This window comes from Oncorhynchus clarkii, unplaced genomic scaffold, assembly GCF_045791955.1.
Source record: "Oncorhynchus clarkii lewisi isolate Uvic-CL-2024 unplaced genomic scaffold, UVic_Ocla_1.0 unplaced_contig_2517_pilon_pilon, whole genome shotgun sequence".
NCBI classification, from domain to species: domain Eukaryota; kingdom Metazoa; phylum Chordata; class Actinopteri; order Salmoniformes; family Salmonidae; genus Oncorhynchus; species Oncorhynchus clarkii.
Window position 1 is genome coordinate 1 of NW_027257991.1, and position 27,500 is coordinate 27,500.

Sequence of the window (27,500 nt, forward strand, 5' to 3'; positions counted from 1 at the left end):
CTACATATTCTACAGATATATACTATATATCCTACAGATATACTATATTTTCTACAGATATACTACATATTCTACAGATATACTATATTTTATATATATGAGAATATATTCTAGATATATACTATATTTTTGAGATATATATGACATATTCTAGATATATACTATATATCCTACAGTATACTATATTTTGTACAGATATACTACATATTCTACAGATATACTATATTTTATATATATACTACATATTCTACAGATATACTATATTTTTCTACAGATATACTACATATTCTACAGTTATACTATATATATTCTACAGATATACTATATATTCTATCCATATACTGTCCATATCTATGTTCTATCATATATATATATATATATATATATATTTATATTCCGGACTCTGACATTGCTCATACTAATATTTCTCCATTACATGATTTTACTTTTTTAGTGTTGAGTGTATTGTTTTATATTGTTAGATATTACTGCACTGTTGGGAGCTAGAAACATAAGCATTGCACTACTACACTATAACATCTGCTAAACATGTGTCACCACGCCACCAATACACTTGGATTTGACTTTTCATTTTAATTGCCTCTATATATATATATGTATGTGAGCGACAACATTGCTTTGACGTTGCAATGCCTGATGGTAAGTACAGTGACCGGCCACTAGGCCTAAATGTATTCCGCTTTCATTCTACTGTTTATTCGTTACTGATCCGGCGTGGCTGGAACATGCACACTCCACTCCGGGTTTTCCTCTGTGCCGTTGGGCTACTCACAGCCTCTAGCTGGTTTTGACTAAACTCTCGTCCTGATATCGCTCCGCTGGCATGGAGGAGGATAGGTCTTGATGATTGTGATGGTGGCAGCGAACAGCTACTAGCGACCAGCCGAGAGATCACGGCCACCGCGGGTGTCTTCAGGATTTCGCTGTGCACCAGTTCACGGGACCCGGTTCCCTATCACGACAACTCTTCTTCACGTTCAGCTTAAGGATTTTTACCGACCAAACCAATGAAATGCAGCAAGTTTTCGGAGCAACTCCGGAGCCCCTTCGGTTCAAACAGCAAAACTTTTTCACAAAGGACAACATAATAAAACAACGGCGAGCTCGAGGCAGCGTCGGTCTGTTATGTGTGTGAGTGGGAATCGGAGGCAGTGATGATCGCCTGTAGCTTAATATCCGGTTGTTTCCTATGGACTTATTACCTTTGCTAATAGTCTGGCCGTGGTTGATGTGTTGATTTACGGACCAGCCTGCTCGTTCTTGAAGCCTTCGTGCTGGGCTATGGGATATTGTTATCGGTGTTTTTCATGGACGGGACAAGGTGATATTTGAAAACCGTGTTGAATGGTGGAGCCTCCGCGTCCTGTCCCGAAGGAGGGAACAAGAATCAACACCGATCACCGTTTGTTTACTGTCCTTACGGTCATTTGAATCACCCGGTCCGTCTTGTTCGTCATTTAATCTAACTACCATCTCCCGTTTCCCAGTAACATTTAGCCTAGAAGACGAAGAGACTACTTTGAGGCTTGAGGGGAATCAAAACTTAGTCCAAAATACTATCATTTCAGGTGAATGATGGGGGACTTTGCAACCCCCGCTGCCGCGAACGGCAGTAACATTTGCATCAACAACAATGCCATGGCGAGTGGCATGAATCCGGGTGTAAACCCCAACAACGTGGGCATACCCAAACACAGCACGGTCGTGGAGAGACTACGGCAGAGGATAGAAGGGTGCAGGCGGCACCATGTCAACTGTGAGAACCGTTACCAGCAAGCCCACGCCGAGCAGCTGGAGCTCGAGCGGAGGGAGACGGTGAGTCTCTACCAGCGGAGCCTGGAGCAGAGGGCGAAGAAGTCTGCCAACAGCAAGCATCAGAGTAAACAGCAAGACCCCGAGTCGGCGTCTTCGACGGAGCAGAGGAACAACACACTTATAGCGGTAAGTTAAAGAGACGGTCACCGGGCCAAGATGCCCGTGGTTTTAGTCTACTCTACATAGTACACACACTACCCCCCCCCCCCCCCCCCCCCCCCCCACACCCCCGTTAAGTTGGGCTACACGGAAAAGTTGAGATCATTCTTGTAACTGCGCTTCAGTGAACTGCTTTGAACTCACTCTACGGTTGTTTCAAAACAGTGTGCCAACAAGCGCTTGTGTTTACAAAGTACACAATCCACTCACTTCCCCCTTTGTAGCCAACAACTAACTTTGCGCCTTGTTGTATTTTCATAAAATCTCTTTCCGACTGTGGGAGCCCTTTTGAGAGCAATGCTGCTGTTTTGCTTTTAGCCCAGGCTAACGTTAGCATCGGAAGCTAACTGGGAAGAGTGTCCATAGTTAGCGTTAGCATAGGAAGCTAACTTGGGAGAGTGTCCATAGTTAGCGTTAGCATAGGAAGCTAACTGGGGAGAGTGTCCATAGTTAGTGTTAGCATAGGAAGCTAACTGGGGAGAGTGTCCATAGTTAACGTTAGCATAGGAAGCTAACTGGGGAGAGTGTCCATAGTTAACGTTAGCATAGGAAGCTAACTGGGGAGAGTGTCCATAGTTAGCGTTAGCATAGGAGAGTGTCCATAGTTAGCATAGGAAGCTAACGGGGGAGAGTGTCCATAGTTAACGTTAGCATAGGAAGCTAACTGGGGAGAGTGTCCATAGTTAGCGTTAGCATAGGAAGCTAACTGGGGAGAGTGTCCATAGTTAGTGTTAGCATAGGAAGCTAACTGGGGAGAGTGTCCATAGTTAGCGTTAGCATAGGAGAGTGTCCATAGTTAGGATAGGAAGCTAACGGGGGAGAGTGTCCATGGTTAACGTTAGCATAGGAAGCTAACTGGTGAGAGTGTCCATAGTTAACGTTAGCATAGGAAGCTAACTGGGGAGAGTGTCCATAGTTAACGTTAGTATAGGACGCTAACTGGGGGGGAGTGTCCATAGTTAGTTGGTTGAACACGTTTTCGGGGGGACTACTTGATATGCGGATTACTTTTAAACTGTCGGACGAAGTTCCACACGAGTTGTTTGTCTTTGGTAGTTTAACTGTTACATTTTTCTCTGCGGAAACTTGTTGCAACATTGTTTTCCTGCTCAGCAGCCATTCTCGCCCACGGTTGATCACATTGATGCCAGCATTTTCCAGTTGTTAATAACAGTAAAGCACATTTCCAGCTATACTTCAAATATGAATCACATAACGGTTGAGAGTACTATAGTAGCCTAAATATGTCTCCAGTCGTGATTTCTACTTGACAGTCTCGTCTAGGTGTGTGAGAGGGAAACAGACACAGAATAACAACATACTAGACTACTAGACATCTTGATAAAACAAGAAGCTACTCGACAGGGACGTAATAAACCTATAGGCTACTGTCTGAACTTTAGTTTAGCGGGGTGATAGAATAGTCTAATACTACACTGTTATGTGGATAGATAACTTTTGCTTTTGATAGAGCTAGATTAACAGACAATGGCCAATGCATTACGGTGTATTCCGATTGTATGATGAAACATCGTATGTTTATGTTCACTATTAATTCGCTATTAAACTGATTATGGCAGTAGGCAGATTATGCAGTAGTCGTTTTATCATAAATCGGTGTAAAGTCAATATCGAAGTAACCACACAACGATTAAACACCCATTTGTTTTTTTTAAATATATATGTTTTTAATGTTTCCGATTATTAGGGCATGTAAACATCTTAATATAATAATTGACGCTCCAGCAGTTGATCTGCGCATGTGTCAGCACCAGCCGAGGGAGGTGTCCTCTGTAGCACGAGTGTTGATTTGTGCGTTGTGAACCGTCTTTGGGATCACGACTTTAAAACCATAAGCCTCTGTGAAAAGGAGAAACCAAGAGACAATTATCTCTCTCCTTGTTCATTCACACCTCTACAACAGCGAGTCGGAATGCGACGACATAGCCCCTTTTGTTGTAGCCGGGGCCAATATGCCTTTCAAATGCTAAGTGGTGTCTCGTTGGCGCTCTCCCTTTCTGGAGGCAACCTACTAGGTAGCAAACAAGAAGGAGATAACGCTACTCCCCCCCTCCGTCTCGCCGTTTTTAAGAGTCGTATGTCGCGGAGAGGCAGCGGTGATTGCAATAGAAAAACGACCTACCGCTTCGTGTGGACATTTAACCGAACCGCCCATTAGCTGCTCTTAAGGAAACAGTAGAACCATTTCATGTATTTCTTTTCACTCCCTCTTCTATCTCCCTTTCCCTGTCTGAGCCCAGAAAGAGACCCACTACTAGACGGCAGCTAGATGGCTGTATTCACTCTATATGTTACAAACCAAGGCTCAGGCAGTAGCTTACAAAACGATACATTCGAATGTTATCGGTCACATACACGTGATTAGCAGATGTTATTGCCGGTGTCGCGAAATGCTTGTGTTTCTAGCTACCACGGTGCGGTAATATCGAACAAATAATATCTAACAAATGACACAACGTATACCCAATACACACATCTAAGTAGGCATTACTTAAGCCTATATACATATGGATGAGCGACGTCAGAGCGGAACGGACCAAGGTGCAGTAGAATAGTATAGAAGTGCGCGTGAGATGGTCGCTCTGTAGAGCCCCGCGAAACGCGATATGTCCTAAATGGCAGCCTATTCCCTATTGGCTCTGGTCTAAAGTAGTGCACTAAATAGGGAATAGGGTGCCGTTTGAGATGGAGCCTAGGTTCTCTCTCTCTCGCCCCATAAGGTCCCAGACACACCCGTGGGGAGGCACGACAGCCCCTGTAATTATGGTAAACATTAGGCAGCTATTAGAGTGAGAGGAGGGAGCCCTTTGGATTTCATGCTGCCTTTACCCATCAGCCACCACTATTACAGGCTTAGGAAGGTCTCCTCTGTGGTCGTCTCTTCTCACAGCCGTCGAGCCCCGAGTCTGGCGGGAGAGACCGCCTCTTTGGAGATGAGAGCAGACTGCTTCGGTGCAAGAAGTCTACTGCCATGTCTGGGATCATGTCATCAGGAGGCTATTTGCCTTGTCAAGCGGTCTAATAACTAGTGATATCTAGGCAGTGTATATTGTTATGAGTAGTAGTGTCGAATAGGACATTTTATACAGTGAGTGACACCAATTACAATCGACGTGTACATTACATCAGCTCATATCGGAGCGCGGATTCTCTCTCCTCTCCAGTCTACACACCTTCTCTGTCTCTGTCTGTGTTGGGGTCTCTCTCCTCTCCAGTCTACACACCTGTCCTTGTCTGTCTCTGTCTGTGTTGGGGTCTCTCTCCTCTCCAGTCTACACACCTGTCCTTGTCTGTCTCTGTCTGTGTTGGGGTCTCTCTCCTCTCCAGTCTACACACCTGTCCTTGTCTGTCTCTGTCTCTGTTGGGGTCTCTCTCCTCTCCAGTCTACACACCTTCTCTGTCTGTGTTGGGGTCTCTCTCCTCTCCAGTCTACACACCTGTCCTTCTCTGTCTCTGTCTGTGTTGGGGTCTCTCCTCTCCAGTCTACACACCTTCTCTGTCTGTGTTGGGGTCTCTCTCCTCTCCAGTCTACACACCTTCTCTGTCTCTGTCTGTGTTGGGGTCTCTCCTCTCCAGTCTACACACCTTCTCTGTCTGTGTTGGGGTCTCTCTCCTCTCCAGTCTACACACCTTCTCTGTCTCTGTCTGTGTTGGGGTCTCTCTCCTCTCCAGTCTACACACCTGTCCTTGTCTGTCTCTGTCTGTGTCGGGTTGTCTGTCCCTCCTCCTTCTCTGTCTGTGTCGGGGTCTCGTTCCTCCTCCTCCTCTGTGTCGGGGTCTCGTTCCTCCTCCAGAGGTGAAGGGCCTTCCCCCTACCCTTGTATTCTCTTGGTGTTTCTGTCATCTCTCTCTGGGAGGTTCTGTCACTCGTTCCCCAGTGTTGTGTTGAAGCTAACTGGAGAGCTGTGTGTTGTAGGTCAGTAGTGTAACCCTCAGGTTATAACTAGTCTGTTAATACTCACAAAGGGGTTATAAACCCTTTATTACCAGTCTACACAGCATATAAACACTCAGGTTTTACATAACTGTGTGCTGTGTTTAGCTGGACACAGACAAGCTCAGGCCAGAGTTGGTATCTGTCCCACGACTCCTCACCTTGGCATGCTCTCTAGTATGGAATGACACACACACTCTCCTGGCAGAATGGATGGAGTGTGGGTGGCTGAGTTTCATTTATTTTCTGTCCCACTGAGGTGTTCCTCTTCTCCTTCTCTGCCCCCCCCCCCCCCCCTGTTCCTCTGCTCTCCTCCCTTCATCTTCCCCTCATGGTCTTCTCCTCTCTCCTCTGATTCTACCTCTCTACCATTCTCCTCTCTCCTCTGATTCTACCTCTCTACCATTCTCCTCTCTTCCTAACTTTTTCCTCCCTCTCCAGTCTCTCCCCCTCTCCTCCTATCCTCCCCTCCCTCCCCCTCCTATCCCCCCTCTCCTCCTCTCCTCCTCTCCTCCCCTCTCCTCCTCTCCTCCTATCCCCCCTCTCCTCCTATCCCCCCTCTCCTCCCCTCCCTCCCTCCCCCTCCTATCCTCCCTCTCCTCCTATCCTCCCCTCCCTCCCCCTCCTATCCTCCCTCTCCTCCTATCCTCCCCTCCCTCCCCCTCCTATCCCCCCTCTCCTCCTATCCTCCCCTCCCCTCCCCCTCCTATCCTCCCCTCTCCTCCTATCCTCCCCTTCTCCTATCCTCCCCTCTCCTCCTATCCCCCCTCTCCTCCTATCCTCCCCTCCCTCCCCCTCCTATCCCCCCTCTCCTCCTATCCTATCCTCCCTCCCCCCTCTCCTCCTATCCTCCCCTCCCTCCCTCCCCCTCCTATCCTCCCTCTCCAGTGTCCCTCCCCCTCCTATCCTCCCTCTCCAGTGTCCCTCCCCCTCTCCCCCTATCCTACCCTCCCTCCCCCTCCTATCCCCTCCCCCTCTCCCTCCCTGCTATCCGGTGTCAGTATTATCTAAAGTGGTGGTGGTATATATTGTTAATACAGTCTGGGATCGCTGCCCAGTAGCTATATTTAACCCAGTGAGCTGGCATGGAGCTGACACACACACACACACACACACACACACACACACACACAGAGGAGGCCCGTGGACGCCGAAATCACACGCAGTGTACAACCCGCCAAACTACCCCTCAATCACAACAGGGCTCAGAGCTGCTCTCTCTCTTCATATTCTGCTGTTTTCTCTCTGTCTCTGGGATTCCCCTCTCTCTCTCTCTCTCTCTCTCTCTGTCTCTCTCCTCCTCCTCTACATCTCTCTGTCTCTGGGATTCCTCTCTCTCTCTCTCTCTCTCTGGCTCTCCCCTCTTCCTTTCGGTGTCTCTCTCCTCCTCCTCTACCTCTCTCTGTTTCGTACCCCCCCCTCTCCTTCTCTCTGTGTGGATGTTTTTAATTTGGCCAGGCTATGTGACCACATTCCCCTCCTTCCAGGCACGTCCACATGTTCATCAGGCTGGCCTGCACCCTGTACTAGGCCTCTCTCCACAGCCTCACACTGTGTACGCAGAGAAGTGAGTGTGTCCCTGTGTGTGTGTCCCTGTGTGTGTCCCTGTCTGTGTGTGTGTGAGCGTGTCCCTGTGTGTGTCCCTGTGTGTGTGTGTCCCAGTGTGTGTGAGTAATGTTATGTTCTTCTCTAAAATACCTCTGTGGATAGTAGTGCCAACAATGGCCAAAGTCCCAGCAGAGTAGAATGCGCATTGAAGACTTCCCCGTCTACTTGACCAGATAGATCCTGGACCATTACACCACAACAGGGCATTTCTACACAGGCCTGTCTGGGAGGAGATCCTGGACCATTACACCACAACAGGGCATTTCTACACAGGCCTGTCTGGGAGGAGATCCTGGACCATTATACCACAACAGGGCATTTCTACACAGGCCTGTCTGGTAGGAGATCCTGGGTCATTACACCACAACAGGGCATTTCTACACAGGCCTGTCTGGGAGGAGATCCTGGACCATTATACCACAACAGGGCATTTCTACACAGGCCTGTCTGGGAGGAGATCCTGGACCATTACACCACAACAGGGCATTTCTACACAGGCCTGTCTGGGAGGAGATCCTGGACCATGACACCACAACAGGGCATTTCTACACAGGCCTGTCTGGGAGGAGATCCTGGGTCATTACACCACAACAGGGCATTTCTACACAGGCCTGTCTGGGAGGAGATCGACTGGATCATTTCTTGAGGCTGGGGGTTACAGCATTGGCCCCCGTAACCAAAAGGTTGCTGGTTCGAATCCCAGAGCCGCCAACGTAAAACAAAAATCTGCTGCTGTGCCCTTGACCAAGGCACTTCACCGTGACCCCACTGGCTGCTGGTATCTCTTCACCCTGACCCCACTGGCTGCTGGTATCTCTTCACCCTGACCCCACTGGCTGCTGGTATCTCTTCACCGTGACCCCACTGGCTGCTGGTATCTCTTCACCCTGACCCCACTGGCTGCTGGTATCTCTTCACCCTGACCCCACTGGCTGCTGGTATCTCTTCACCCTGACCCCACTGGCCGCTGGTATCTCTTCACCCTGACCCCACTGGCTGCTGGTATCTCTTCACCCTGACCCCGCTGGCTGCTGGTATCTCTTCACCCTGACCCCGCTGGCTGCTGGTATCTCTTCACCCTGACCCCGCTGGCTGCTGGTATCTCTTCACCCTGACCCCACTGGCTGCTGGTATCTCTTCACCCTGACCCCGCTGGCTGCTGGTATCTCTTCACCCTGACCCCGCTGGCTGCTGGTATCTCTTCACCCTGACCCCGCTGGCTGCTGGTATCTCTTCACCCTGACCCCACTGGCTGCTGGTATCTCTTCACCCTGACCCCACTGGCTGCTGGTATCTCTTCACCCTGACCCCACTGGCTGCTGGTATCTCTTCACCCTGACCCCACTGGCTGCTGGTATCTCTTCACCCTGACCCCACTGGCTGCTGGTATCTCTTCACCCTGACCCCGCTGGCTGCTGGTATCTCTTCACCCTGACCCCGCTGGCTGCTGGTATCTCTTCACCCTGACCCCACTGGCTGCTGGTATCTCGGGGGGGAGTTGTTGTTTTACTAGTGTGATCAGCCAGTTAGATCAGCTAGCTGTGTGTCTTGTTGTTTTATTAATGTGATCAGCCAGTTAGATCAGCTAGCTGTGTGTCTTGTTTATTTAGTGTGATCAGCCAGTTAGATCAGCTAGCTGTGTGTCATGTTGTTTTACTAGTGTGATCAGCCAGTTAGATCAGCTAGCTGTGTGTCTTGTTGTTTTAGTAGTGTGATCAGCCAGTTAGATCAGCTAGCTGTGTGTCTTGTTGTTTATTTAGTGTGATCAGCCAGTTAGATCAGCTAGCTGTGTGTCTTGTTGTTTTACTAGTGTGATCAGCCAGTTAGATCAGCTAGCTGTGTGTCTTGTTGTTTTAGTAGTGTGATCAGCTAGCTGTGTGTCTTGTTGTATTCGTGTGATCAGCCAGTTAGATCAGCTAGCTGTGTGTCATGTTGTTTTAGTAGTGTGATCAGCCAGTTAGATCAGCTAGCTGTGTGTCTTGTTGTTTTAGTAGTGTGATCAGCCAGTTAGATCAGCTAGCTGTGTGTCTTGTTGTTTTAGTAGTGTGATCAGCCAGTTAGATCAGCTAGCTGTGTGTCTTGTTGTTTTAGTAGTGTGATCAGCCAGTTAGATCAGCTAGCTGTGTGTCTTGTTTATTTAGTGTGATCAGCCAGTTAGATCAGCTAGCTGTGTGTCTTGTTGTTTTACTAGTGTGATTAGCCAGTTAGATCAGCTAGCTGTGTGTCTTGTTGTTTTAGTAGTGTGATCAGCCAGTTAGATCAGCTAGCTGTGTGTCTTGTTGTTTTAGTAGTGTGATCAGCCAGTTAGATCAGCTAGCTGTGTGTCTTGTGTCTGAGATGTAACCCCACTTTACATTATTGATGCTGGCCAGCCACTCCTGACACACGCACACACACACACATGTTAATTATGAATGATGACATCGCTATACCCCCACAATGACATCGCTATACCCCCACAATGACATCGCTATACCCCCACAATGACATCTCTATACCCCACAATGACATCACTATACCCCCACAATGACATTTCTATACCCCACAATGACATCACTATACCCCCACAATGACATTTCTATACCCCCACAATGACATCGCTATACCCCATAATGACATCGCTATACCCCCACAATGACATCGCTATACCCCATAATGACATCGCTACATCCCACAATGACATCACTATACCCCATAATGACATCGCTACATCCCACAATGACATCACTATACCCCATAATGACATCGCTACACCCCATAATGACATCGCTATACCCCCACAATGACATCGCTATACCCCATAATGACATCGCTACACCCCATAATGACATCGCTATACCCCACAATGACATCGCTATACCCCATAATGACATCGCTATACCCCCATAATGACATCGCTATACCCCATAATGACATCGCTACACCCCACAATGACATCGCTATACCCCATAATGACATCGCTACACCCTATAATGACATCGCTATACCCCACAATGACATCGCTATACCCCACAATGACATCGCTACACCCCATAATGACATCGCTATACCCCCATAATGACATCGCTACACCCCATAATGACATCGCTACACCCCATAATGACATCGCTATACCCCACAATGACATCGCTATACCCCATAATGACATCGCTACACCCCATAATGACATCGCTATACCCCCACAAGGACATCGCTACACCCCATAATGACATCGCTATACCCCCACAATGACATCGCTATACCCCATAATGACATCGCTACACCCCATAATGACATCGCTATACCCCCACAAGGACATCGCTACACCCCATAATGACATCGCTATACCCCCATAATGACATCGCTATACCCCACAATGACATCGCTATACCCCATAATGACATCGCTATACCCCCATAATGACATCGCTATACCCCATAATGACATCGCTACACCCCACAATGACATCGCTATACCCCATAATGACATCACTATACCCCCACAATGACATCACTATACCCCATAATGACATCGCTACATCCCACAATGACATCACTATACCCCATAATGACATCGCTACATCCCACAATGACATCACTATACCCCATAATGACATCGCTACATCCCACAATGACATCGCTACACCCCATAATGACATCGCTATACCCCCACAATGACATCACTATACCCCATAATGACATCGCTACACCCCACAATGGCATCGCTATACCCCCACAATGACATCGCTACACCCCACAATGACATCGCTACACCCCATAATGACATCGCTATACCCCCACAATGACATCACTATACCCCATAATGACATCGCTACACCCCACAATGACATCGCTATACCCCCACAATGACATCGCTATACCCCACAATGACATCACTATACCCCCACAATGACATCACTATACCCCACAATGACATCGCTACACCCCATAATGACATCGCTATACCCCCACAATGACATCACTATACCCCATAATGACATCGCTACACCCCACAATGACATCGCTACACCCCATAATGACATCGCTATACCCCCACAATGACATCACTATACCCCATAATGACATCGCTACACCCCACAATGGCATCGCTATACCCCCACAATGACATCGCTACACCCCACAATGACATCGCTACACCCCATAATGACATCGCTATACCCCCACAATGACATCACTATACCCCATAATGACATCGCTACACCCCACAATGACATCGCTATACCCCCACAATGACATCGCTATACCCCACAATGACATCACTATACCCCCACAATGACATCACTATACCCCACAATGACATCGCTACACCCCATAATGACATCGCTATACCCCCACAATGACATCACTATACCCCATAATGACATCGCTACACCCCACAATGGCATCGCTATACCCCCACAATGACATCGCTACACCCCACAATGACATCGCTACACCCCATAATGACATCGCTATACCCCCACAATGACATCACTATACCCCATAATGACATCGCTACACCCCACAATGACATCGCTATACCCCCACAATGACATCGCTATACCCCACAATGACATCACTATACCCCCACAATGACATCACTATACCCCACAATGACATCGCTACACCCCATAATGACATCGCTATACCCCCACAATGACATCACTATACCCCATAATGACATCGCTACACCCCACAATGACATCGCTACACCCCATAATGACATCGCTATACCCCCACAATGACATCACTATACCCCATAATGACATCGCTACACCCCACAATGGCATCGCTATACCCCCACAATGACATCGCTACACCCCACAATGACATCGCTACACCCCATAATGACATCGCTATACCCCCACAATGACATCACTATACCCCATAATGACATCGCTACACCCCACAATGACATCGCTATACCCCCACAATGACATCGCTATACCCCACAATGACATCACTATACCCCCACAATGACATCACTATACCCCACAATGACATCGCTACACCCCATAATGACATCGCTATACCCCCACAATGACATCACTATACCCCATAATGACATCGCTACACCCCACAATGACATCGCTACACCCCATAATGACATCGCTATACCCCCACAATGACATCACTATACCCCATAATGACATCGCTACACCCCACAATGGCATCGGTATACCCCCACAATGACATCGCTACACCCCACAATGACATCGCTACACCCCATAATGACATCGCTATACCCCCACAATGACATCACTATACCCCATAATGACATCGCTACACCCCACAATGACATCGCTATACCCCCACAATGACATCACTATACCCCCACAATGACATCACTATACCCCCACAATGACATCACTATACCCCCACAATGACATCACTATACCCCCACAATGACATCACTATACCCCCACAATGACATCGCTATACCCCCACAATGACATCGCTATACCCCCACAATGACATCGCTATACCCCATAATGACATCGCTACACCCCACAATGACATCGCTACACCCCATAATGACATCGCTATACCACCACAATGACATCACTATACCCCATAATGACATCGCTACACCCCACAATGACATCGCTATACCCCCACAATGACATCGCTATACCCCCACAATGACATCACTATACCCCCACAATGACATCGCTATACCCCCACAATGACATCACTATACCCCCATAATGACATCACTATACCCCCACAATGACATCACTATACCCCCACAATGACATCGCTATACCCCACAATGACATCACTATACCCCACAATGACATCACTATACCCCACAATGACACTTGAGACTTGTCCCGAAGCTTAGGGTCGTTGTTCTCTTGGAAGGTGAACCCTCATCTGAGCGCTCTGGAGCAGGTTTTCATCAAGGATCTCTCTGAACATTTCTCTGTTCATCTTTCCCTCGATCCTGACTAGTCTCCCAGTCCCTGCTTCTGATAAACACCCCCACAGCCTGATGCTGCCACCACCATGCTTCACCGTAGGGATGGTGCCAGGTTTCCTCCAGACATGACGCTTGGCATTCAGGCCAAAGAGTTCAATCTTGGTTTCACCAGACCAGAGAATCTTGTTTTTCATGGTCCGAGTCCTTTAGGTGCCTTTTGGCAAACTCAAAGCGGGCTGTCATGTACTGAGGTGTGGTTTACACACACACATACCCCCCCCCCCCCCCCCCCCCCACACACACACACACACCCTCCAGAGTGTGTCATCACCCTGTGTAGCATGAGGCAGATGGGACACAGTGGACATCAGCTTGGCTCTGAGGGACACCTGCTGCTAACACAATCCATACTCTACCTCTACCTCCCCTCTACCTCTACCTCCCCTCTACCTCTACCTCTAACACAATCCCCTCTCCACTCTCCTCTCCTCTCTCCCCTCCTCTCTACCACTCTCCTCTCTCCTCTCTCCCCTCCTCTCTAACCCTCTCTCCTCTCCTCTCTACCCCTCTCTCCTCTCCTCTCTCCCCTCCTCTCTACCACTCTCCTCTCTCCCCTCCTCTCTAACCCTCTCTCCCCTCCTCTCTACCCCTCTCTCCTCTCTCCTCTCCCCTCTACCCCCCCCTCTCCTGTCCTCTCCTCCACCCCAGAGGTGATCTCTTGTTCATCCTAGCTGACTTAGTCCACTAAATCTCTCTCTGCTCTTCACGCCCACGACAACCAAGAGGCCAAATCCTCATCTAAGTAGGAATTACTCTGCAGGCTCAGGTTTACCTAGCTACCTGTATATACGCACGCACGCGCACACACACACACACACACACACACTGAATGACTCCCTCCCACCCTCCCCTATGTTCTCTCTCTCTCTGTCTGTGTGTGTCCTCTATTTTATGTGTGTGTGTGTGTGTCCTCTATGATCTCTCTCTCTCTGTCTGTGTGTGTCCTCTATGTTCTGTGTGTGTGTGTCCTCTATGATCTCTGTGTGTCTATGTTCTCTGTGTGTGTGTGTCCTCTATGTTCTCTGTGTGTGTGTCCTCTATGTTCTCTGTGTGTGTGTGTGTGTGTCCTCTATGTTCTCTGTGTGTGTGTTAGTCCTCTATGTTCTCTGTCTGTGTGTGTCCTCTATGTTCTCTCTGTGTGTGTGTGTGTCCTCTATGTTCTCTGTGTGTGTGTGTGTCCTCTATGTTCTCTGTGTGTGTGTGTCCTTTATGTTCTCTGTGTGTGTGTGTCCTTTATGTTCTCTGTGTGTGTGTGTCCTTTATGTTCTCTGTGTGTGTGTGTGTGTCCTTTATGTTCTCTGTGTGTGTGTGTGTGTCCTTTATGTTCTCTGTGTGTGTGTGTGTGTGTTAGTGTGTGTGTGTGTGTGTCCTCTATGTTCTCTGTTTGTGTGTGTGTTAGTGTCTGTGTGTGTCCTCTATGTTCTCTCTGTGTGTGTGTGTGTCCTCTATGTTCTCTGTGTGTGTGTGTTAGTGTGTGTGTGTGTGTGTGTGTGTGTCCTCTATGTGTGATGTTTGATGTTATTCCTGCTGGAGAAACACCTTCCAATTGAACCCCTCCATGACATTTTTATCAACATTCCCTGGGAGTGTGTGTGTGTGTGTGTGTGTCTGCGTGCAAGTGGGTGTGTCTAAGTGAGAGCACGTGTGTGTGGTGCCCCAGGCTGCATCAATAGCCATTAGAGCACCAGGCTGAGTAATGGTGCTACAGTGGGTCCTGCAGAAACAACACATTATCTGATAACACTGCAGAGACATTATGAGGAATAAAACATTGAGGGGAGAGAGAGAGTCTTTAGAACAGGAGAAGAGGAGACACGTCTGGGACCCGGTTGAAAGGGATTGTTCCTTTTTGGTGTAAGTGTGTGTAAATGTTGTGGTTCTGAGTAGGAGGAGTTGATTGGTTGAAAAAGGAGTATTGCTCTTCATCATTACAATTCATATTTCTATATTTCCATAATTCTCTATCCCTCTTTCCCTCCTCTAGTCTTTCTCCTCCCCTCGCATTTCTCTCTCTCTCTCTCGTCCTCCCTATTCTCATCTTTCCTCTCTCTCTCTCATCCTCCCTATTCTCATCTCTCCTTCCTCTGTCTCTCTCTCTCTCTCTGTCTCTCTGTCTCTCTCTCTCGTCCTCCCTATTCTCATCTCTCCTTCCTCTGTCTCTCTCTCTCTCGTCCTCCCTATTCTCATCTCTCTCTCCTCTCAGTGAGCAGCCCAGTCAGGCTGTAGTGTGTTAATGACTTCCTGGTAGCTTCCTAAAATAGCCCTGATAACAATCACAAACAAGGAAGAGAACAGGTCTGACGTCTCACCCCCCCCCCCCCCCCCCTTCTCTCTCTCTGTCCATCCAGTTAAATGGTTGTTTGCTTTGGGGAGAAGAGGAAGGAGAAAATGACTCCTCCTCTCACATTCTCTGTGTGTCTTTCCCCCTCTTTTTCTCTCGCTCACTCCCCGTCTCACTCTCTCTCTCTCTGCCCTCTCTTTCTTTCTCTCCTCTCTCTGCCCTCTCTTTCTCTCTCTGCCCTCTGCCCTCTCTTTCTTTCTCTCTCTCTGCCCTCTGCCCTCTCTCTGCCCTCTCTTTCTCTCTCTCTGCCCTCTGCCCTCTCTCTGCCCTCTGCCCTCTCTCTGCCCTCTCTTTCTCTCTCTCTGCCCTCTCTCTGCCCTCTCTTTCTCTCTCTCTGCCCTCTGCCCTCTCTCTGCCCTCTGCCCTCTCTCTGCCCTCTTTCTTTCTCTCTCTCTGCCCTCTCTCTGCCCTCTCTTTTCTTTCTCTCTCTCTGCCCTCTGCCCTCTCTCTGCCCTCTCTTTCTTTCTCTCTCTCCTCTCTCTGCCCTCTCTTTCTTTGTCTCTCTCTGCCCTCTCTGCCCCCTCTCTCTCTCTCTGCCCTCTCTTTCTCTCTCTCCTCTCTCTGCCCTCTCTCTCTCTTTCACTACATTTTAACTACAGCCTGACCAATGTATATCGATTGGTTCACTGATAATATAGGCTGATGTTGACCATTTAACTCTATATCGGTACAGACTGATGTTGACCATTTAACTCTATATTGGTATAGGCTGATGTTGACCATTTAACTCTATATTGGTATAGACTGATGTTGACCATTTAACTCTATATTGGTACAGACTGATGTTGACCATTTAACTCTATATTGGTACAGACTGATGTTGACCATTTAACTCTATATTGGTACAGACTGATGTTGACCATTTAACTCTATATTGGTACAGACTGATGTTGACCATTTAACTCTATATTGGTACAGACTGATGTTGACCATTTAACTCTATATTGGTATAGGCTGATGTTGACCATTTAACTCTATATTGGTATAGACTGATGTTGACCATTTAATTCTATATTGGTACAGACTGATGTTGACCATTTAACTCTATATTGGTGCAGGCTGATGTTGACCATTTAACTCTATATTGGTATAGGCTGATGTTGACCATTTAACTCTATATTGGTACAGACTGATGTTGACCATTTAACTCTATATTAATGCAGACTGGTGTTGACCATTTAACTCTATATTGGTACAGACTGATGTTGACCATTTAGCTCTATATTGGTATAGACTGATGTTGACCATTTAACTCTATATTGGTGCAGACTGATGTTGACCATTTAACTCTATATTGGTACAGACTGATGTTGACCATTTAACTCTATATTGGTGCAGACTGATGTTGACCATTTAACTCTATATTGGTGCAGACTGATGTTGGCCATTTAACTCTATATTGGTATAGGCTGATGTTGACCATTTAACTCTATATTGGTACAGACTGATGTTGACCATTTAACTCTATATTGGTATAGGCTGATGTTGACCATTTAACTCTATATTGGTGCAGGCTGATGTTGACCATTTAACTCCATATTGGTGCAGGCGGATGTTGACCATTTAACTCTATATTGGTACAGGCTGATGTTGACCATTTAACTCTATATTGGTATAGGCTGATGTTGACCATTTAACTCTATATTGGTACAGACTGATGTTGACCATTTAACTCTATATTAATGCAGACTGATGTTGACCATTTAACTCTATATTGGTACAGACTGATGTTGACCATTTAGCTCTATATTGGTATAGACTGATGTTGGCCATTTAACTCTATATTGGTGCAGACTGATGTTGACCATTTAACTCTATATTGGTACAGACTGATGTTGACCATTTAACTCTATATTGGTACAGGCTGATGTTGACCATTTAACTCTATATTGGTGCAGACTGATGTTGACCATTTAACTCTATATTGGTGCAGACTGATGTTGGCCATTTAACTCTATATTGGTATAGGCTGATGTTGACCATTTAACTCTATATTGGTACAGACTGATGTTGACCATTTACCTCTATATTGGTACAGGCTGATGTTGACCATTTAGCTCTATATTGGTATAGACTGATGTTGACCATTTAACTCTATATTGGTACAGACTGATGTTGACCATTTAACTCTATATTGGTGCAGACTGATGTTGACCATTTAACTCTATATTGGTGCAGACTGATGTTGACCATTTAACTCTATTGGTACAGACTGATGTTGACCATTTAACTCTATATTGGTACAGACTGATGTTGACCATTTAACTCTATATTGGTACAGACTGATGTTGACCATTTAACTCTATATTGGTACAGACTGATGTTGACCATTTAGCTCTATATTGGTATAGACTGATGTTGACCATTTAACTCTATATTGGTATAGGCTGATGTTTACCATTTAACTCTATATTGGTGCAGACTGATGTTGACCATTTAACTCTATATTGGTGCAGACTGATGTTGACCATTTAACTCTATATTGGTGCAGACTGATGTTGACCATTTAACTCTATTGGTGCAGACTGATGTTGACCATTTAACTCTATATTGGTACAGACTGATGTTGACCATTTAACTCTATATTGGTATAGGCTGATGTTGACCATTTAACTCTATATTGGTGCAGGCTGATGTTGACCATTTAACTCCATATTGGTGCAGGCTGATGTTGACCATTTAACTCTATATTGGTGCAGACTGATGTTGACCATTTAACTCTATATTGGTGCAGACTGATGTTGACCATTTAACTCTATATTGGTGCAGACTGATGTTGACCATTTAACTCTATATTGGTACAGACTGATGTTGACCATTTAACTCTATATTGGTATAGGCTGATAACTCAATGTGATCATTCTCATGTTATTTTTGTCACAATGTATGAAATCATTTGGAGTCTAGTTATGGACAATTGCTCTTTTGGATGTTTATGAGAATTCAGTGTGGGAAAATGACACCTTTTAATTCTCTAACCCCCCAAAACAACCCAAAACAAAACATGGCCCCCTTCCTAAACTGTCATCATTTTTAACCAAACAGCTTGTGTTGAGCTTTATATATATATATCTAAAGAGGTGCTTTACACCTGCAACGGACAAACATGAAATATGAACCCAGCTTTCTCTACCACCTGAGAAGGAGAGGCGGAGGGAGAGGCGGAGGGAGAGTAGGAGAGGCGGAGGGAGAGTAGGAGAGGCGGAGGGAGAGGCGGAGGGAGAGTAGGAGAGGCGGAGGGAGAGTAGGAGAGGCGGAGGGAGAGTAGGAGAGGCGGAGGGAGAGTAGGAGAGGCGGAGGGAGAGTAGGAGAGGCGGAGGGAGAGGCGGAGGGAGAGTAGGAGAGGCGGAGGGAGAGTAGGAGAGGCGGAGGGAGAGTAGGAGAGGCGGAGGGAGAGTAGGAGAGGCGGAGGGAGAATAGGAGAGGCGGAGGGAGAGTAGGAGAGGCGGAGGGAGAGTAGGAGAGGCGGAGGGAGAGGCGGAGGGAGAGTAGGGGAGGCGGAGGGAGAGTAGGGGAGGCGGAGGGAGAGTCGGAGAGGCGGAGGGAGAGTAGGAGAGGCGGAGGGAGAGGAGGAGAGGCGGAGGGAGAGGCGGAGGGAGAGCAGGAGAGGCGGAGGGAGTGTAGGGGATGCGGAGGGAGTGGCGGAGGGAGAGTAGGAGAGGCGGAGGGAGAGTAGGAGAGGCGGAGGGAGAGTAGGGGAGGCGGAGGGAGAGGCGGAGGGAGAGTAGGAGAGGCGGAGGGAGAGTAGGAGAGGCGGAGGGAGAGTAGGAGAGGCGGAGGAGAGGCGGAGGGAGAGGAGGAGAGGCGGAGGGAGAGGAGGAGAGGCGGAGGAGAGGCGGAGGGAGAGTAGGAGAGGCGGAGGGAGAGGCGGAGGGAGAGTAGCATTTTTGATTTGTGGTGTTCAGTGCCCACACTGACGTCAGGAGAAGGAACTCTCGTCCAAAACGTAGAGGGCACTGTTTATACCAGGGGCTCCCAAACGGTTTCCGTCTTCGACCCCATTCTGACATCTGACCGTTCTCAACCCCAACCGCGTGAAAGGAAATGATGTAATAAACAGACCATGTTTACGTTTAATGTGGGGCGATGACATCATGTCTCTTACCTCACCACCACTAATGAGATGGGTGTGGCTTGTTGCATGTTGCGTCGGAGCTTCTCCAAGTCAGGGGGCGGGGTCATCTCTGCTGTCACATCCAAACAGAATCCATATTTTGTTTTATGGTGCTTTCAAGACCACTGGTAACTCTGGGAAAAAGTCTGAGGTCATATCATGACGTCAGTGATCTTCAGGTCGGAAAGTCGGAGCTAGAAAGACACACGAGTTCCTGAGTTGGAATTTCGAGTTGATGACCAACAACAAGAACAACAAAAATGCATTTAGAGCCCCCCCCCCCGAGTTCCCAGTTGTCTTGAACGCACTGATGTCGGAAGTCGGACATTTCCCAGTTGTCTTGAACGCACTGATGTCGGAGGTCGGACATTTCCCAGTTCCCAGTTGTCTTGAACGCACTGATGTCGGAAGTCGGACATTTCCCAGTTGTCTTGAACGCACTGATGTCGGAAGTCGGACATTTCCCAGTTCCCAGTTGTCTTGAACGCACTGATGTCGGAAGTCGGACGTTTCCCAGTTGTCTTGAACGCACTGATGTCGGAAGTCGGACATTTCCCAGTTGTCTTGAATGCACTGATGTCGGAAGTCGGACATTTCCCAGTTCCCAGTTGTCTTGAACGCACTGATGTCGGAAGTCGGACATTTCCCAGTTGTCTTGAACGCACTGATGTCGGAAGTCGGACATTTCCCAGTTCCCAGTTGTCTTGAACGCACTGATGTCGGAAGTCGGACATTTCCCAGTTCCCAGTTGTCTTGAACGCACTGATGTCGGAAGTCGGACGTTTCCCAGTTGTCTTGAACGCACTGATGTCGGAAGTCGGACATTTCCCAGTTGTCTTGAACGCACTGATGTCGGAAGTCGGACATTTCCCAGTTCCCAGTTGTCTTGAACGCACTGATGTCGGAAGTCGGACATTTCCCAGTTGTCTTGAACGCACTGATGTCGGAAGTCGGACATTTCCCAGTTCCCAGTTGTCTTGAACGCACTGATGTCGGAAGTCGGACGTTTCCCAGTTGTCTTGAACGCACTGATGTCGGAAGTCGGACATTTCCCAGTTGTCTTGAATGCACTGATGTCGGAAGTCGGACATTTCCCAGTTCCCAGTTGTCTTGAACGCACTGATGTCGGAAGTCGGACATTTCCCAGTTGTCTTGAACGCACTGATGTCGGAAGTCGGACATTTCCCAGTTCCCAGTTGTCTTGAACGCACTGATGTCGGAAGTCGGACATTTCCCAGTTCCCAGTTGTCTTGAACGCACTGATGTCGGAAGTCGGACGTTTCCCAGTTGTCTTGAACGCACTGATGTCGGAAGTCGGACATTTCCCAGTTGTCTTGAACGCACTGATGTCGGAAGTCGGACATTTCCCAGTTCCCAGTTGTCTTGAACGCACTGATGTCGGAAGTCGGACATTTCCCAGTTGTCTTGAACGCACTGATGTCGGAAGTCGGACATTTCCCAGTTGTCTTGAACGCGGCACTGATGCAGACGAGAGCACTGCTGACTCCACGTTCACACCGATATGAGCTGTTGACCGTTACCGTGAGTTTTAATGTTCTGTGGGAGACGGCAGGGCTTTTTATCCCCATTCACCAGTCTAGTGCAGCCGTTTCCCTGGACCAGTCTAGTGCAGCTGTTTCCTTGGTCCAGTCTAGTGCAGCCGTTTCCATGGTCCAGTCTAGTGCAGCTGTTTCCTTGGTCCAGTCTAGTGCAGCCGTTTCCCTGGTCCAGTCTAGTGCAGCTGTTTCCCTGGACCAGTCTAGTGCAGCTGTTTCCCTGGTCCAGTCTAGTGCAGCCTTGGTCCAGTCTAGTGCAGCTGTTTCCCCTGGTCCAGTCTAGTGCAGCTGTTTCCCCTGGTCCAGTCTAGTGCAGCTGTTTCCCCTGGTCCAGTCTAGTGCAGCTGTTTCCCCTGGTCCAGTCTAGTGCAGCTGTTTCCCCTGGTCCAGTCTAGTGCAGCTGTTTCCCCTGGTCCAGTCTAGTGCAGCTGTTTCCCCTGGTCCAATCTAGTGCAGCTGTTTCCCCTGGTCCAGTCTAGTGCAGCTGTTTCCCCTGGTCCAGTCTAGTGCAGCTGTTTCCCCTGGTCCAGTCTAGTGCAGCTGTTTCCCCTGGTCCAGTCTAGTGCAGCTGTTTCCCCTGGTCCAGTCTAGTGCAGCTGTTTCCCTGGACCAGTCTAGTGCAGCTGTTTCCCCTGGTCCAGTCTAGTGCAGCTGTTTCCCCTGGTCCAGTCTAGTGCAGCTGTTTCCTTGGTCCAGTCTAGTGCAGCTGTTTCCTTGGTCCAGTCTAGTGCAGCTGTTTCCTTGGTCCAGTCTAGTGCAGCCGTTTCCCTGGTCCAGTCTAGTGCAGCTGTTTCCCTGGACCAGTCTAGTGCAGCTGTTTCCCTGGACCAGTCTAGTGCAGCTGTTTCCCTGGTCCAGTCTAGTGCAGCCTTGGTCCAGTCTAGTGCAGCTGTTTCCCCTGGTCCAGTCTAGTGCAGCTGTTTCCCCTGGTCCAGTCTAGTGCAGCTGTTTCCCCTGGTCCAGTCTAGTGCAGCTGTTTCCCCTGGTCCAGTCTAGTGCAGCTGTTTCCCCTGGACCAGTCTAGTGCAGCTGTTTCCCCTGGTCCAGTCTAGTGCAGCCTTGGTCCAGTCTAGTGCAGCTGTTTCCCTGGACCAGTCTAGTGCAGCTGTTTCCCTGGTCCAGTCTAGTGCAGCTGTTTCCCTGGTCCAGTCTAGTGCAGCTGTTTCCCTGGACCAGTCTAGTGCAGCTGTTTCCCTGGACCAGTCTAGTGCAGCTGTTTCCCTGGTCCAGTCTAGTGCAGCTGTTTCCCCTGGACCAGTCTAGTGCAGCTGTTTCCCTGGACCAGTCTAGTGCAGCTGTTTCCCTGGACCAGTCTAGTGCAGCTGTTTCCCCTGGACCAGTCTAGTGCAGCTGTTACCCCTGGTCCAGTCTAGTGCAGCTGTTTCCCTGGACCAGTCTAGTGCAGCTGTTTCCCCTGGTCCAGTCTAGTGCAGCTGTTTCCCCTGGTCCAGTCTAGTGCAGCTGTTTCCTTGGTCCAGTCTAGTGCAGCTGTTTCCTTGGTCCAGTCTAGTGCAGCTGTTTCCTTGGTCCAGTCTAGTGCAGCCGTTTCCCTGGTCCAGTCTAGTGCAGCTGTTTCCCTGGACCAGTCTAGTGCAGCTGTTTCCCTGGTCCAGTCTAGTGCAGCCTTGGTCCAGTCTAGTGCAGCTGTTTCCCCTGGTCCAGTCTAGTGCAGCTGTTTCCCCTGGTCCAGTCTAGTGCAGCTGTTTCCCCTGGTCCAGTCTAGTGCAGCTGTTTCCCCTGGTCCAGTCTAGTGCAGCTGTTTCCCCTGGACCAGTCTAGTGCAGCTGTTTCCCCTGGTCCAGTCTAGTGCAGCCTTGGTCCAGTCTAGTGCAGCTGTTTCCCTGGACCAGTCTAGTGCAGCTGTTTCCCTGGTCCAGTCTAGTGCAGCTGTTTCCCTGGTCCAGTCTAGTGCAGCTGTTTCCCTGGACCAGTCTAGTGCAGCTGTTTCCCTGGACCAGTCTAGTGCAGCTGTTTCCCTGGTCCAGTCTAGTGCAGCTGTTTCCCCTGGACCAGTCTAGTGCAGCTGTTTCCCTGGACCAGTCTAGTGCAGCTGTTTCCCTGGACCAGTCTAGTGCAGCTGTTTCCCCTGGACCAGTCTAGTGCAGCTGTTACCCCTGGACCAGTCTAGTGCAGCTGTTTCCCTGGACCAGTCTAGTGCAGCTGTTTCCTTGGACCAGTCTAGTGCAGCTGTTTTCCTGGACCAGTCTAGTGCAGCTGTTTCCCTGGACCAGTCTAGTGCAGCTGTTTCCCTGGACCAGTCTAGTGCAGCTGTTTCCCTGGACCAGTCTAGTGCAGCTGTTTCCCTGGTCCAGTCTAGTGCAGCTGTTTCCCTGGACCAGTCTAGTGCAGCTGTTTCCCTGGACCAGTCTAGTGCAGCTGTTTCCCTGGACCAGTCTAGTGCAGCTGTTTCCCTGGACCAGTCTAGTGCAGCTGTTTCCCTGGACCAGTCTAGTGCAGCTGTTTCCCTGGACCAGTCTAGTGCAGCTGTTTCCCTGGTCCAGTCTAGTGCAGCTGTTTCCATGGACCAGTCTAGTGCAGCTGTTTCCCTGGACCAGTCTAGTGCAGCTTTTTCCCTGGACCAGTCTAGTGCAGCCTTGGACCAGTCTAGTGCAGCTGTTTCCCTGGACCAGTCTAGTGCAGCTGTTTCCCTGGACCAGTCTAGTGCAGCTGTTTCCCTGGACCAGTCTAGTGCAGCCTTGGACCAGTCTAGTGCAGCTGTTTCCCTGGACCAGTCTAGTGCAGCTGTTTCCCCTGGTCCAGTCTAGTGCAGCTGTTTCCCCTGGTCCAGTCTAGTGCAGCTGTTTCCTTGGTCCAGTCTAGTGCAGCTGTTTCCTTGGTCCAGTCTAGTGCAGCTGTTTCCTTGGTCCAGTCTAGTGCAGCCGTTTCCCTGGTCCAGTCTAGTGCAGCTGTTTCCCTGGACCAGTCTAGTGCAGCTGTTTCCCTGGTCCAGTCTAGTGCAGCCTTGGTCCAGTCTAGTGCAGCTGTTTCCCCTGGTCCAGTCTAGTGCAGCTGTTTCCCCTGGTCCAGTCTAGTGCAGCTGTTTCCCCTGGTCCAGTCTAGTGCAGCTGTTTCCCCTGGTCCAGTCTAGTGCAGCTGTTTCCCTGGTCCAGTCTAGTGCAGCTGTTTCCCTGGTCCAGTCTAGTGCAGCTGTTTCCCTGGTCCAGTCTAGTGCAGCTGTTTCCCTGGTCCAGTCTAGTGCAGCTGTTTCCCTGGTCCAGTCTAGTGCAGCTGTTTCCCTGGTCCAGTCTAGTGCAGCTGTTTCCCTGGACCAGTCTAGTGCAGCTGTTTCCCTGGACCAGTCTAGTGCAGCTGTTTCCCTGGACCAGTCTAGTGCAGCTGTTTCCCTGGACCAGTCTAGTGCAGCCTTGGACCAGTCTAGTGCAGCTGTTTCCCTGGTCCAGTCTAGTGCAGCTGTTTCCCTGGTCCAGTCTAGTGCAGCTGTTTCCCTGGTCCAGTCTAGTGCAGCCTTGGACCAGTCTAGTGCAGCTGTTTCCCTGGTCCAGTCTAGTGCAGCTGTTTCCCTGGACCAGTCTAGTGCAGCCATGGACCAGTCTAGTGCAGCTGTTTCCCTGGACCAGTCTAGTGCAGCTGTTTCCCCTGGTCCAGTCTAGTGCAGCTGTTTCCCTGGTCCAGTCTAGTGCAGCTGTTTCCCTGGACCAGTCTAGTGCAGCTGTTTCCCTGGACCAGTCTAGTGCAGCTGTTTCCCTGGTCCAGTCTAGTGCAGCTGTTTCCCTGGTTCAGTCTAGTGCAGCTGTTTCCCTGGTCCAGTCTAGTGCAGCTGTTTCCCTGGTCCAGTCTAGTGCAGCTGTTTCCCTGGTCCAGTCTAGTGCAGCTGTTCCCCTGGACCAGTCTAGTGCAGCTGTTTCCCCTGGTCTCTGGTTGAATTGGGTCTTTTACATTTCAATACTTTCCATTTCCATTTAAAGGTGAACCCCATTACAAGGACCATATTATAATTTTTACTTCTTCGGGATTTGTGACATTTTCCCGGGGTCGCGACCCCTAGTTTGGGAACCGCTGGTCTAGGGGCTCATCCAAAATGGTACTAGGCCCATAATGTAGTGTTCTAATAATATGGCCTTCAACAGACACGTATCCTACAGTCGTGGGGACATACATTTTCATATGGGCGGCCCCAGCGGGAATCCAACCCACAACCCTGCACTACACATCTCTTGAATACTGTTCTAATTCCACTGTTCTATACCTCTGTTCTGTTCCGCTGTTCTGTTCCACTGTTCTGTTCCGCTGTTCTATTCCGCTGTTCTATTCCACTGTTCTGTACCGCTGTTCTGTACCTCTGTTCTGTTCCGCTGTTCTGTTCCACTGTTCTATTCCGCTGTTCTATACCACTGTTCTATACCACTGTTCTGTTCCGCTGTTCTATTCCACTGTTCTATTCCGCTTTTCTATACCACTGTTCTATTCCACTGTTCTGTTCCGCTGTTCTATTCCGCTGTTCTATACCACTGTTCTATTTCCACTGTTCTGTTCCACTGTTCTATTCCACTGTTCTGTTCCACTGTTCTATACCACTGTTCTATTCCACTGTTCTGTTCCACTGTTCTATACCACTGTTCTATTCCACTGTTCTATACCACTGTTCTGTTCCGCTGTTCTATTCCGCTGTTCTATACCACTGTTCTATTCCACTGTTCTATTCCACTGTTCTGTTCCGCTGTTCTATTCCACTGTTCTGTTCCGCTGTTCTATTCCGCTGTTCTATACCACTGTTCTATTTCCACTGTTCTGTTCCACTGTTCTGTTCCACTGTTCTATTCCACTGTTCCGTTCCACTGTTCTATACCACTGTTCCATTCCACTGTTCTATTCCACTGTTCTATTCCACTGTTCTTTTCCACTGTTCTATTCCACTGTTCTATTCCACTGTTCCATTCCGCTGTTCCATTCCACTGTTCTATTCCACTGTTCTATTCCACTGTTCTGTTCCGCTGTTCTGTTCCACTGTTCTATACCACTGTTGTGTTCCACTGTTCTATACCACTGTTCTATACCACTGTTGTGTTCCACTGTTGTGTTCCACTGTTCTATTCCACTGTTGTGTTCCACTGTTCTATTCCACTGTTCTATTCCACTGTTCTATTCCACTGTTCCATTCCACTGTTCCATTCCACTGTTCCATTCCACTGTTCCATTCCGCTGTTCCATTCCACTGTTCTATTCCACTGTTCTATTCCACTGTTCTGTTCCACTGTTCTATTCCACTGTTCTATACCACTGTTCTGTTCCACTGTTCTATACCACTGTTGTGTTCCGCTGTTCTATTCCGCTGTTCTGTTCCGCTGTTCTATACCACTGTTGTGTTCCACTGTTCTATACCACTGTTCTATACCACTGTTGTGTTCCACTGTTGTGTTCCACTGTTCTATTCCACTGTTGTGTTCCACTGTTCTATTCCACTGTTCTGTTCCACTGTTCTGTTCCACTGTTCTGTTCCACTGTTCTATTCCACTGTTCTATTCCACTGTTCTATTCCACTGTTCTGTTCCACTGTTCTGTTCCACTGTTCTGTTCCACTGTTCTATTCCACTGTTCTATTCCACTGTTCTATTCCACTGTTCTATTCCACTGTTCTATACCACTGTTCTGTTCCACTGTTCTATTCCACTGTTGTGTTCCACTGTTCTATTCCACTGTTGTGTTCCACTGTTCTATTCCACTGTTCTATTCCACTGTTCTGTTCCACTGTTGTGTTCCACTGTTCTGTTCCACTGTTCTATTCCACTGTTCTGTTCAACTGTTCTATTCCACTGTTGTGTTCCACTGTTCTGTTCCACTGTTCTATTCCACTGTTCTGTTCAACTGTTCTATTCCACTGTTCTGTTCCACTGTTCTGTTCCACTGTTCTATTCCACTGTTCTATTCCACTGTTCTATTCCACTGTTCTATTCCACTGTTCTATTCCACTGTTCTATACCACTGTTCTATATCACTGTTGTGTTCCACTGT

General features: G+C 48.5%; 1 protein-coding gene across 1 annotated transcript in view; it reads left to right on the forward strand.

Annotated features, from left to right (window-relative positions):
- The first annotated feature begins 1,058 nt into the window (after positions 1-1,058).
- The window catches only part of LOC139394421 (mastermind-like protein 3), a 227,354-nt gene continuing 200,912 nt past the window's right edge, over positions 1,059-27,500 (forward strand). Inside the window, exon 1 of the mRNA XM_071142484.1 lies at positions 1,059-1,962. Within this exon, the coding sequence (XP_070998585.1) occupies positions 1,594-1,962 (369 nt within the window). The 5' untranslated portion in view covers positions 1,059-1,593. The remainder of the gene's footprint in view (positions 1,963-27,500) is intronic.